Source organism: Chiloscyllium plagiosum, chromosome 12 (assembly GCF_004010195.1).
Source record: "Chiloscyllium plagiosum isolate BGI_BamShark_2017 chromosome 12, ASM401019v2, whole genome shotgun sequence".
In the NCBI taxonomy this organism is placed as follows: Eukaryota; Metazoa; Chordata; class Chondrichthyes; order Orectolobiformes; family Hemiscylliidae; genus Chiloscyllium; species Chiloscyllium plagiosum.
In genome coordinates, this window is record NC_057721.1 from 41,003,917 (window position 1) to 41,016,781 (window position 12,865).

Consider the following 12,865-nt stretch of genomic DNA (forward strand, 5'->3'; position numbering starts at 1 on the left):
TGATGAATTTTAATTTTGTTTACATTTGACATTAGATAGACTAAAACTATTATCTTCAGCCCACCAAGTCTGTTCTGTTGTCACTCATTCCATTTTCTATTTCCACCCCAGAGCCTATTGAGCTGAACCACTCTTCCTATATAATTTTTCTGGAGTAGATCCCCATGCTCATCATAAACTTGCACATGCCTTCTGATGTTGCAAAGGAACACACGTAATTGAGGGAATCAAATGTAGATCTGTGAAGAAACTCCGGCATGATAGTAGAATCACTCTTAGGATTGAACACCTCTGCTTCATTCCACAGCTGAAAACCTTAAAAATACCACAATCCACTCAATATGGTGTGCCTTTAATGCTTGCTTTATTGACTTCCTATTCTTCACATTTCATAAAATTCACCTTAGTCAGAGTTCTGCTGTTGCATGCATTTTGTCCTACGTAACTATTATTTCAATTGGTAATGACTTCCATTGATCTGTCCTATCCTGTTCCCTCTTTAAATCCGCATCCATGCACTCATTCCTCCCGTCCTTGACTGAATTTTTATTCCTTGACTTTGGGCATCTTTTGTAAGCTGATACTCCTTCCTCACTTTTTCGCTTTCTCTTGTCCTTGCCATTTTAAGCAGTGAATTTAGATTAAAGTGTCTTGCTTTTCTGAGTTATCCTTCTCATATCTCACTACTTTCTGAAAAAAATCGCATTTGTCTACAAATAAGGTTGTCATCACTGTTCGATTCATTGGTGATTTCTTTTTCTGCCTTGAATTTCCACACTCCTGTCTTGAAGTGCTTGGGTTTAGTTTTACATTAGAGACACTTAAAAAGCAGGGAAATTGTTAAGCTTCATTAAATAAGTGCTGCTTTTCTTTCAGGGGCTGAACAAAGGTCAGAGTTCACATTCGGCAGGCCCTAATAGTGAACGACCTCTCTCTTCCACTGGGCATTCCCAGCATTTCCAGGCAGCTGGCACTGGTATTCAGAATCAGGTTGGACATCCTGCCATGCCTAACAATTCACTAACAACACAGGGGGCTGCTCTCAATCACCTCTCCTCTTACACTGCTACCTCAGGTGGACAACAAGGCATTACCTTAACCAAAGAGAGCAAGCCTTCAGAAACTGCATCGACAGTGCCTGAGACGACCAGGCATTCTGGAGGGACATCAAACAGCACTGCCAGCATAGAGGGACTTCCTAATCATGTCCATCAAGCTATAGCAAATGCTGTTTCAAGTTCAAGTCGTGGAGAGTCCAAGTCACCAGGTGTAATTAGTTCAGACAATCCTCAGCTCTCTGCCTTGTTGATGGGAAAACCTAGTAATAATGGGGGTTCTGTGTCTTGTGATAAAATTAACAATATCCATCCAGCTGTTCACACAAAGACAGAGAATTCAGTTGCCTCTTCACCATCTTCAGCTATTTCTACTGCAACTCCATCTCCTAAATCCACTGAACAAACTACTGCTAACAGTGTTACCAGCCTTAACAGCCCTCAGAGTGGACTGGGACATACGGTCAATGGAAAAGGTGTAGGGGAGGACTCTCAAAGTCCCTGTAAAATGGACCCACCATTAACTGCTCACAAACCTAGTCTTCAAGTTGCATCTTCAGCCTCTGTCTCTATATACCCCAGTTCGTCAGAAGTGCTAAAGGCATGCAGGTAATTCTGTTTACTTAAAAAAATACTGTCTTAACTAATGAGGTTTTGTCAGAAAATGTTGAATATTACTGTTACTGCTAAACTGATGATTTAGAGCTATCTAAAATTGTAAGTGGTGCAAGGATCAACTCTGCATTAAGCTGAAACTGAATATTATCTGAAGTGTCGATGGTGTAATTGCCCAATTCAACCTCATGCAGATTTGGTGGATAAATAATTGGAATTACTACAGAGGGTAATTTTAGTAAAGCCACTCCCTTTAAATTACAAATTGCTACATAAGTATGTCTGACATTTTATGGCTGATGACTTCATTTTTGTTTTCATTGACAAACCTTCCTTAGCAGGTAGAGAAAGCTTGTAGGCTAGTGATAGCAGTAGTTAAACAAAGTGTGTAGTTGCTACCAAATTGGTATGTTTGCTCTAGCTCACAGTTACTGACAGAACTACCTCTTCAGGAGTTTGTCAGTGGCTCACAATATTTTTAGTTGTGTTGTTGCATTTTAGTTCTATCAAGTCTCCCCAGAAACCTCTTTCTCCACCAAAATTCTTCAATAACTTTAACTGTGTCATTATATCAATGTTATCATTGTAAGTAAAAGTCAAAGGGTTGTGAAAACCTTGGAGAAGTTGTGGAAATTTCCAAGAAAAGGAATATGACTTTTCTGACTTTGAACATAGTTTCAACCTTCTCTGACATCCATTTACCCCACCATGATAGTTTGCTTTGCCTATTTGGAATCCAGTACAGGTTTTGATATTGTCCTGCATGATCCCACCTGTTGCCACCAATGGCATACCAGCAGCAATTGTTGGCCAATAAGCTTTTAATTGGGGATGAGCTGTACGCCAGATTGGCAACAAATAACTCTCAAAGCAACTGCTTTAGTTGACTTAGTAATTGGAGCCAGATTCCCCACTCCTTTTTTTGTTTGCTTTGTGGGAGCAGAGGAATGTTTGTCGATGTCATTTGTAGATTTGTTTTTGTTGCAGAGGCAGATGAGTAAGCAAGTGATTTCTTCCGAACCAGATTACACTTAACCAGATAAGGTAGAACAGGATCAAGCATCTGGTGGAGGAGATGAAGTGATGCTGCATGTCTTTGGTTGAGATGTATTTACCTATATTTTTTTGAAAATGCCTAAATGTTTTCTTCAACAAAAGCATTTTATTTTACTGAAACTGGCGGAACTGTGAATTAGAGATATTTCACTTTAATGCAGCTAGATTCTTTCCTCCTCCTGACGAACCAAAATGAAACTATTTCATTTAAGCACAAACTTCCCTGCAGTTTCACCCAGGTTGCTCTTCCTTTTCCCTATGCTCTTTGGTTTTACATTTTGTTTTCTTATCAACCTCATCCATTTTTTCATCACAGAAATTGCTGGAAAACCTTAATAGGACTGCCGGCATCTGTGGAGAGAAAGAAGTGCGACGTTTTGACTGCAGTGACATTTCTTCAGAAGACATGCTGTGTTTTTCCAACAATTACTGTTTTTGGTTCTGGTTTCCAGCACCTGCAGTTCTTTATTTTTTCATCATTTTGTTTAATCGTCACTGAGTGCAGAATGTGCTAACTTGACTTTTGGCAGTCTTGTAGAATAGATAGAATCTTGTGCAACTCGAGAAACCTTGGTGTGTATTTTTCTAGTTTTTTTTAATCACTAAAATAACTGAATTAAGAGTGTTGATGTTTTGGTGATATTATTGGCCTAATGTCAAGATTTATAGAAGTAAGATGGTGTAACTCAGGCAACTTTTCTTAAATATGTATTTTCTCTGTACTGGGAGAAAGGAATTCTTGGATTTTTGTCATATGGTAAAGAAAATTTATTGCAGATCTGTTACCTGAAGGGCTTCGAAGTAGTCTGCAGTTTATGTACGTTGTAAAACCCTTATCAAATCAAAAGATAAACAAAGATTTTTTTCTATTGGAAACAGTATATAACATGAGGTAAATGTGAAACAATTCTTCGGTTGCATTTATGTAGAATTTTTCTTCATCGTGCACAATGAATTTTTCTTCATCGTGCAGCTACCAGGAGTTATGTACTGATGCATGTTCGGAATGAAAAATAAGTTCACAGAAATCTGGATAGATAGTTATTTTGAGATTTTACTTGAATCTGATAGTAAGTTAGATGTTTTATGCCTCTTCCTGCAGATGACCAATTCCAGACCACCTCTCTTCCAGTGAAGCTGGGAACTCTCTTTTTGAAAACTTCTGTTTTGAGGAATTCTATATTGGGTTAACCTAGAATTGAAAGCTGTAATTTTCTCTTGTCCAAAAAGCTACAAATTTTTCTTTGTAAAAAGCGATGGATTGCTTGATGATAAAATAGCAGATGTGTACGGTTTTTAAAATTTGTGGTTTTGGCAATGCTGTTTCAAATGTGGAAATTACCACAGCAAATAAAGACCAATTATAGTTCAATTATAATAATCCTTTAAACTGGATTATTAGCTGTTTGAGAAATATTAAACAGGAAAATGAGACAAATTTATTAATCTGTATCTGGTATTTGTATGAAATAGCAAAAGTAGGACCTTGATACAGGTTACTGTTACATTGGTTGAATCAGTGAATTTTAAAAAAGGTAAGTATTGATTTTTAAGTTGAACAGTTCTGTATTTATACAGTTTGCAATTTCTGTGTTTCAAGTTACTTTTTAAAAAAATAATTGAAGTATAGAAATTGATCGGCTAGCAAATTTAAGGTGGATTTATGCAATCGGAAGTTGAACTGATCATTCAAAGAAATAAAATCTATTTTGCATGTTGTTAATGACCAACTTAAATATATTTTTCAAAAGAATACAATTTGAGACATGATTAATAATTACCTGAAATATTCTTTGAAGTTTAGTAATTGGTATGTTCATTAATAAAATGAAAGCTTGCTGACTTAAATTTGTTTCACACAGTTTATAACTAGTTTTATCCACTTAAATCATATAAGTAAGTTATTCTATTCAAACAATATGTTGAATTTCAAGTTTGGTTCCTTATGAGAATTGACTCTAAGCAATTTGATGTGTTCAATAAGGCTTTTTAAAAGAATCCTATGTTCGTTTTGATTTGCATTGGCTTTCATTGGTATTAGTTCGTCCACTCATTTGTTCATCTTTACCTTAGGACTTGTTCCAGAGTCATTAGGCACTACCTTCCACAGACCATTTTTCAATTGTCAAGTATGTTTTACATACTAAATCTCATATGGTTTCCATTTCAAATGTTTTATTTCCAAGTTAGAACTGTTATATCCACTTGCAATTTTGCCAGCTTCCTAAATGAATGTCCATTAGTTATCTAGGTATTTGTCATTAACTATCAAATGCTGCTGTGATGACAACTTAACTGTATCCAACTGGCTAAGCAATTGTTTAACAAGGTGCCTTCAGTCGAACATCGTATGTAGGGAGAACTTCAGCCAGTTGGACTTGAAGCCAACCATTCCACGTTTAGGAAATGATGGTAAAACTTTGAAGTTTGAAAATATTCCTTTGCAGTAATATCTGTAGTACAGCAGTAATCCACAAGAAACCTTTCTCCTCTTTGTTCCTCTGTTCCCACTGCACATGAAAATTGGACAACAGATTATTTTCACAGTACCTTCTGGTACTGCATTTAAGTTCTTAATGGTCCTGCCTTTGTTTTTTGCTATTTTCTGCTGAGAATTCTCAGCAGTGAAAATTAAATGGATAGTCTGCTAATGCTTTTCATCTATATTGTATCACTGCTTTTAATATTGTTAATTTTATTAAAGACAAGGGAAATTATAGCTGGAAATCATTCATGCTTTCTCTTTGATCTGCAAAAGCAAAATTCCATTTAATTTTGCTGTAAATTTTTCGGTAGAACATTTTATAATTTTGTCTGATGATGCAGAAGGTATGAACATGTAAAATTTAAAAGGTATTCATTGCCCTTTTTGTAACAGTCAAATGGTCTGATTAGCAATATCTTCCCACACTGAAATTACCCATTTGAACGTACACTGGAAGTCCTCTGCTTCATCCTTAACATGATGATGTGGTTAAGGTGGTTTTCTTTTCAATTAGTGTATGATGGCTCAGAACATAGCTGCCTATTTTTCTGGGTTAGAGACACCACAATTCTATTTTAATTGCAGTTTAATTTAACAGTTTTTTTTCATTGTCCGTGGCTTTTGAAGCACTAGGGTGATGGGGAGGCTGTAACTGCCTCTGTTGAACCATAAATTGTATATTTAACTTTTCAACATTTGTGAAATCCCTGCTGTGGATTTCATGAAAGTTATTAAAAGATATTTGACACATTTGTTTTGTTTGATCAGGAGGTTTTGTTGTTTATTACAGTGCTGCCAAATGCACTTTTTATTAATAAGCTTCAATACAATTTTCATATAATATATTTCTAAATTGGTGAAAAGCATTTACAATTACCCCTGTCAGAGACAGTAATTGATTAAAATTTATATGTAGGTTATTAACCTTACCATTTCGGTTATCAAATTGGGTTTGCAAAGTTTAAATTTGTTTGCTCTTCAAGTTGATGAATGTTCATATTGGGGAATTGCTACTTGCAAATTTAAACTTAAAATTCAGACCTAAAATTCAAGACCATTTCCAAAAGTATGCTAGTGTGACATTTTCTTATTTTTATTCCCAGCCATTATCGAGTCATAGAGGTGAACAGCATGGAAACAGACACTTTTTAGTCCAACTTGTCCATACGACCAGATATCCTAAATAAATGTAGTCCCATTTGCCAGCTTTTGACGCACATTCACCCCCCCCCCCAACCCTTCCTATTCATATACCCATCCAGATGCCTCTTAAATGTTGTATAAGCCTCCATCACTTCCTCTGGCACCTCATTACATACATGAACCACCCTCTGTGTGAAAACGTTACCCCTTACGTCCCTTTTAAATCTTCCCCTCTCGCCTTAAGTCTATGCCCACTAGTTCTGGACACCCCCACCCTGGGGAGAAGTCCTTGTCTATTTACCCTAACCATGCCCTTTGTGACTGTATAAACTTCTAAGGTCATCCCTCAGCCTCTGATGCTCCAGGAAAAACAGCCCCAGCCTCTTCAGCCTTTCCCTACAGTCCGTTCTGCTATAATGTGCATTTCTTCAATGCGAATTGGCTATATCGCGATTGAAGAATTTAGACCATTATTTGTGGAACACAGCCATACCTGTATTGGCTGTGTTGCGATTCCAGTCCCATTGGTTTAAATGTTGCTGCTATTATGTGATTTTCTTGTAAAGTGGGATCGCACAGGAGTGGTGCTATCGTGTTATATCAGAACAGACTGTGTAGGTTGAACCCTGCAATCTTAGTAACATCCTTTTAAATCTTTTCTGAACACTTTCAATTTTTGCAACATTCTTCTTATAGCAGTCAGACTAGAACTCAATGCAATATTCAAAATGTGGCCTAACCAGTGTCCTGCACAGTCACAACATGACCTCCCAACCCCTGTCATCAATGCATTGACCAATAAAGGCAAACATTCACCAAACGCCACCTTCACTATCCTGACTACCTACGACTCTGCTTTCAAGGAACTATGAAGCTGTTTGTCCAAGGTCTGTTTGTTCAGCAACGCATCCAGGACCTTTCTATTAAGTGTATATGTCATGCTCTGATTTACCTTTCGAAAATGCAGCACCTCACATTTATCTAAATTAAACTCCATCTGCCACTCCTCGATCCATTGGCCTGTCCAATCAAGATCCCATTGTACTCTTGCGGTAACCTTCTTTGCTGTCCAGCATACCTCTAATTTTGGTGTCATGTACAAATTTTCTCCTCAGTTCACATATAAATTTATGTAAATGATGAAAGAGACTGGAGGTTGGCTACCGTGGTGCCACTATTTAAGAAGGGTGGTAAAGAAAAGCCATGGAGCTATAGACCAGTGAACTTGACATCGGTGTGGGTGAGTTGTTGGAGGGAATCCTGAGAGTCAGAAAGGCAAGGAAAGTTGGAAAGGCAAGGATTGATTAGGGATAGTCAACATGGCTTTGAGTGGGAAATTGTGCCTCACTAAGTTGATTGAGTTTTTAGAAGAAGCACAGCATAGCATGAGTGAGGGCAGAATGGTGGACATAATCGATGTGGACTTCAGTAAGGTGTTCAACAAGGTTCCTCATGGTAGATTAGCTAACAAGGTTAGATGGTATAGAAAACAAGGAGAACTAGCCATTTGGAGAGATCTAACCCAAGTCAATACTGTGGAAAGAGATCAATCTGATACTGATCCACTTTGGAAAAGGAATAAGTCCGTCAGGGCAGCCAGGAACAGCGGAGACTAAGGTAGGAATGATAAGTTAAATGCATTTATTTCAATACAAGAGACCTAACAAGTAAGACAGATGAACTCAGCATAATTGGGAACATGGGACTCGGCTCTCATAACAATTTCAGAGACATGGCTCAGGGATAGACAGGACTGGCAGCTTACAAATGCTATAGGAAGGATAGAAAAGTGGGGGGGAAAGAGTGTGGAGTGTCGTATTTGATTAGGGATAATATTACAGGTATACTTAGGGAATACGTCCAGGCAAGTTATTTGGGTGGAACTGAGAAATAGAAAAGGGATGATGACCTTATTGGGATTGTATTATAGGCCCCTCCAATGGTCAGTAGGAAATTGTGAAGCAAGTTTGTAAGGAGATCTCCATTATCTGTAAGAATAATAGGGTGGTTGTCATAGAGGATTTTAACTTTCCAAACGTAGGCTGGGGCTGGCATAATGTTAAAGGCTTGGATGGAGGGAAACTTAAGTGTGTTCAAGAAAATTTTCTGATTCAGTATGTGGATGTACCTAGTAGAAAAGGTGCAAAATGTGACTTTTGGGCAATAAGCTGGGCAGGTAGCTGAGGTGTCATTGGGAGAGCACTTTGGCACCAGTGACCATAATTCTATTAGTTTTAAAGTAGTGATGAAAAGGTATCTAACATCAAAGTTCTAAATTCGGCAAGAAGTTTCAAAAGTTGATTGGGGGCAGATAAAGGAATGGCTGGAAAATGGGAAACCTTCTTAAAAAACAAAAAGGGGTAACATGAGTCCAACGACAGTGTTCCTGTTTGGGTGAAGGGCAAGGCTGGTAGGTGTAGGGAATGCTGGATGACTAGAAAAATTATGGTATTGGTTAAGAAAAAGAAGCAAGCATATGTCAGATATAGACAGAGATCAAGTGAATCCTTAGAGTATAAAGGCAAATGCAGCATACTTAAGAGGGAAATCAGGAGAGCGAAAAGGGGACATGGGATAGATTTGGCGTATAGGGTTAATGAGCATCTAAAGGGGTTCTACAAATACATTAAGGGCAAAAAGGTAACTTAAAAATCAGCAAGGCCACCTATGTGTGAAACCGCAAGATATAGGGGAAATAGTATCCTATGTTTTCTCAGTAAGGTTCAGTTAGTTAGTGTTGCTTGAGTGATTGATCTGTGTTTTGCAGCCATTCTTGCCGGCAATGAACATAGCTGGTATCATGTCACTTTGGATCCTTGCGGTCAGCAAACAGTGAGGCGAATTTAATCCTGTCAGCCTGCAATGAATTTATCCTGGACCTGGAAGTTAAAGAACATTGCAGCACAGTCCCCTCAAACTTTTTGAACAATTCAAGTGCTTGAAGATTATTTGCTGGTTGACCTATGTCTACATTACCTTTCGATAGATCTTGAAAGTTACCTACCACCGTTACTTAAATATTTTTCTGACACAATTGTGTAATTGTGTGCAGTTTTTTTATTGTTTAAAAATTAGATGTGCATAGATATCCTGTACATGTATTAAATCATTTGACTGTAAGATGCTGTTATGAATTATTTGCGTATGTATGCCTTTTTGAGGTTTCTACGTGTATGTTAAGCTCTTTTATTCCATTGAGTCAACATTAAATTGAAGTCTTTTAACAGTTAAATGTAATGCTATAGAGTATGTGCCAAGTACACATGGGTGCAAATTAATGAAAATGTTATAAAAATGATACCTATTTTTCAGAAATCTGGGGAGAAATGGTTTATCTAATAGTAGCATTTTACTCGATAAGTGTCCACCTCCTCGACCACTACCGCCACCATATCCACCGCTGCCAAAGGACAAGCTAAACCCTCCTACGCCTAGTATTTACGTAAGTTGGATGTAACATGCTGCTCCAAATTAGGACTAGTAATTGACGTCTTTGTGCTTTCGTTTTTGTGACAAATCAAAGCAAAATCATCAGATATTTTGTCACCTAAAACCAGTTTACCTAAGTTTGAGATAATGCAATCAATGATTGGTCTACATACTAGATATTGATCCTGTTTAAATTAATTTGGAATGTTAGTTGCAGCTGACTTTTAAAAATATTAACATACTGGTGTCACATTTAACTGAGTGTTGTTTACATTAGTTCAAAGCTTAATTTTTAATTTTAAAGCTGATTGTAAAACATTTTTTTGTGCAGTTGGAGAACAAGCGTGATGCTTTCTTTCCTCCACTTCATCAATTCTGTACAAACCCTAACAACCCTGTTACTGTAATCCGTGGCCTTGCTGGGGCTCTCAAGCTAGGTAGGTGTCTGAATGTAAGCAACATAGTATTATTAATGTTTATTATTGTGACTCTATTTTTCTCACTTTGGGATTGGTTCTTACTGGTGCTGCTTCTTCCTAATGGCATTACGGCTGTTTCTACACCCAAGAGCTGCAATCGTTCAAGAAATTAGCACACCATCACTTTCTTTATTGGAGTTAGAGATAGGCAGTAAATCCTGGCCTAACCAGAGACGCCCTGAATGTATGTTGCGTTTGAAAAATATTCAGTCTGATGTGCTGTGCAGCAAAGAATGAATCTCCTTCACAATTTCATCACACCCTGAGAAGGGGATTGCTATATTTTTGGATCTTACTGTTATGTAACATGACCCAAGCAACAGAAATTAATTAACATGAAATTTAGTCATTGAATGGTAGAAGTAATGGATTGGATCTTTCAGTAAGCACATATTGATAATTTTGTGAACAATAACATACCTTTAAAGCAATTTCTGCAGTATGTAGTTTGAATGGATTCATCTTTATTTTTAAAATTGAGGGAATTGTCAAATTATTCTACACAAAACTGAATAATATATCAATATGAACTGCTCATGTAACCATTCACTGCATTGCATTCTTTGGAATAAAATTATTTTGTGTTCCTGACCAATAGATATTTCTCAATATATTGCTATGTACTCCTATTTTTCCTGACTTTCATATTTCCTAATGTAGTGATTGTGACAAGGTCAGTCAGGTTACCTCACAAAATAGGAGTTCCCTGATTAAGGCTGTTAAAGTGGTAAAATCAGTGAACCATGGATGACTGACATAAACGGGTTCTGTTCACTCAGAGCTGGCTGGAAATAGGCTTAGTTTGAGCTTTAGACTCTGCAGTGCATGCTTTAAATTTTCCCACTGGGAAACTATAGCCAGTTGAAATTCAGGAATGGCAATTCCATCTGATATAGTGGGTGTCTTCAATACTGCAAGGCAAATGGCTGGTTCTGCAGCACTCTATTATCACCAGCCCAAACAGAAAGTTGCATACTGCTGAATTGAAGATGGGGTTTGAGAATTTGAGGGGCAAAAAGAGGCATATTTACTTTTTATTCACAACGTTGCAGTTAACTGGCCTGGATCTTTAAGCGGCAATTTCTTAGAAGGCAGCCAGTGCTTAGTGTCATGGATCTATGTGGGGTGAAGATGATAGATATATTGGGCAATGCATTCCAACCTCACTTCCTGCTCATCACCACCATCATCACACCTCTCTTCTTCCCCCCTCCCCCCCCCGAGCTATTCATGTTGCCCACTGTAATCAGTTCAATGCAGGAAAGGGACTTGCGTTCCTCAGTTGACAACTGCTTTTAACCACTGGCAGATTATAATAATCCTGAGCCTCCCACTTTCAAAATGGCTGAGCTGCGATCATGATGGGCAATTGGTATAGTGGCCAACAGTCAAGAGTGCGTACCATTCTAATCTGCACATCTAATCCTTTATATATAAAAAAAAGAAGTTTGGCCAAAGTATCATTCGCACTCATTGCCTGCTATTTGTGCAGAATGCAATGTATGAGATAATACTGTGACATTGCAGAAGAAACTTTATTTCTCACTACAGTTTATTGAAATTTATAAACTAGGCCCGGAAGTAACAAAAGCTTTACTTTGTGCTACAGTAACAATTCCCAGCATTTGCATTGTGTGTAAACCAATGGCCCATACATGTTATAGATCTAATTTTTAAAAAAAAATTCTGAATTCTCGTAGACATGTTCCTGGACTACTACTTGACAATGACAAAACAGGAATTTTCAATCTGAAGAAGTGACAAAGAAACTTGTAGTAGTGTTAAGATACAATTTGGTCTCAACAGTGTTGGAAACTGTGCCCAGGAGAAAGTGAGGACTGCAGATGCTGGAGATCAGAGTCGAGAGTGTAGTGCTGGAAAAGCACAGCCGGTCAGGCAGCATCCGAAGAGCTGCCTGACGTCCATTCTCCTGCTCCTCGAATGCTGCCTGACCTGCTGTGCTTTTCCAGCACCACACTTTCGACCTTGAAACTATGCCCAATTAATACCATCTAAATGTACATTATGGTTAAAATAAGATAAAATCTATCAAGGCTGTAGCAAAATGCCAGTGAAGAGATTTTTTTTTCGTCCTGTTGCTAATGCAATTTCTTTGTCCTTTGGTTTATTTTGAATTTTTAGTTGAGGGTAAATATTTTCTTTCAAAATTTTGATTATGATAATTCATGCGCACATTAATTTTGATCTGTTGCAGATTTAGGTCTTTTTTCCACCAAAACTTTGGTAGAAGCAAATAGTGAACATTTAGTAGAGGTGCGGACACAACTGTTGCAGCCAGCAGATGAAAACTGGGACTCCACTGGAACCAAGAAGATCTGGCGCTGTGAGAGTAGTAGATCTCACACCACAATTGCCAAATATGCACAATATCAGGCCTCCTCATTCCAGGAATCATTGCGGGTTAGTCTTCTACTTTCTAACGCTAAATGTACTCCCATAGCATATTAAAAATGTATTCTAAATTTGCTCGGGGTTTACTTTTATATCTTTGTTTTAAAACATTTGGTATTTTCTCATCCCTTCCATCTGTCACAAGCTTGACTATGCAATCCTTTAGCAAGGGTTACCCCTGTCTTGTCTAT

The 12,865-nt window shown here is 37.7% G+C and overlaps 1 protein-coding gene across 3 annotated transcripts in view; it reads left to right on the plus strand.

Annotated features, from left to right (window-relative positions):
- The window catches only part of kdm6a (lysine (K)-specific demethylase 6A), a 236,360-nt gene that overhangs the window by 179,074 nt on the left and 44,421 nt on the right, over positions 1–12,865 (plus strand). For all 3 annotated transcript variants that reach the window (XM_043700865.1, XM_043700863.1, XM_043700864.1), the window contains 4 exons: positions 877–1,664; positions 9,667–9,796; positions 10,115–10,220; positions 12,478–12,683. In XM_043700865.1, the coding sequence (XP_043556800.1) occupies positions 877–1,664; positions 9,667–9,796; positions 10,115–10,220; positions 12,478–12,683 (1,230 nt within the window). The remainder of the gene's footprint in view (positions 1–876; positions 1,665–9,666; positions 9,797–10,114; positions 10,221–12,477; positions 12,684–12,865) is intronic.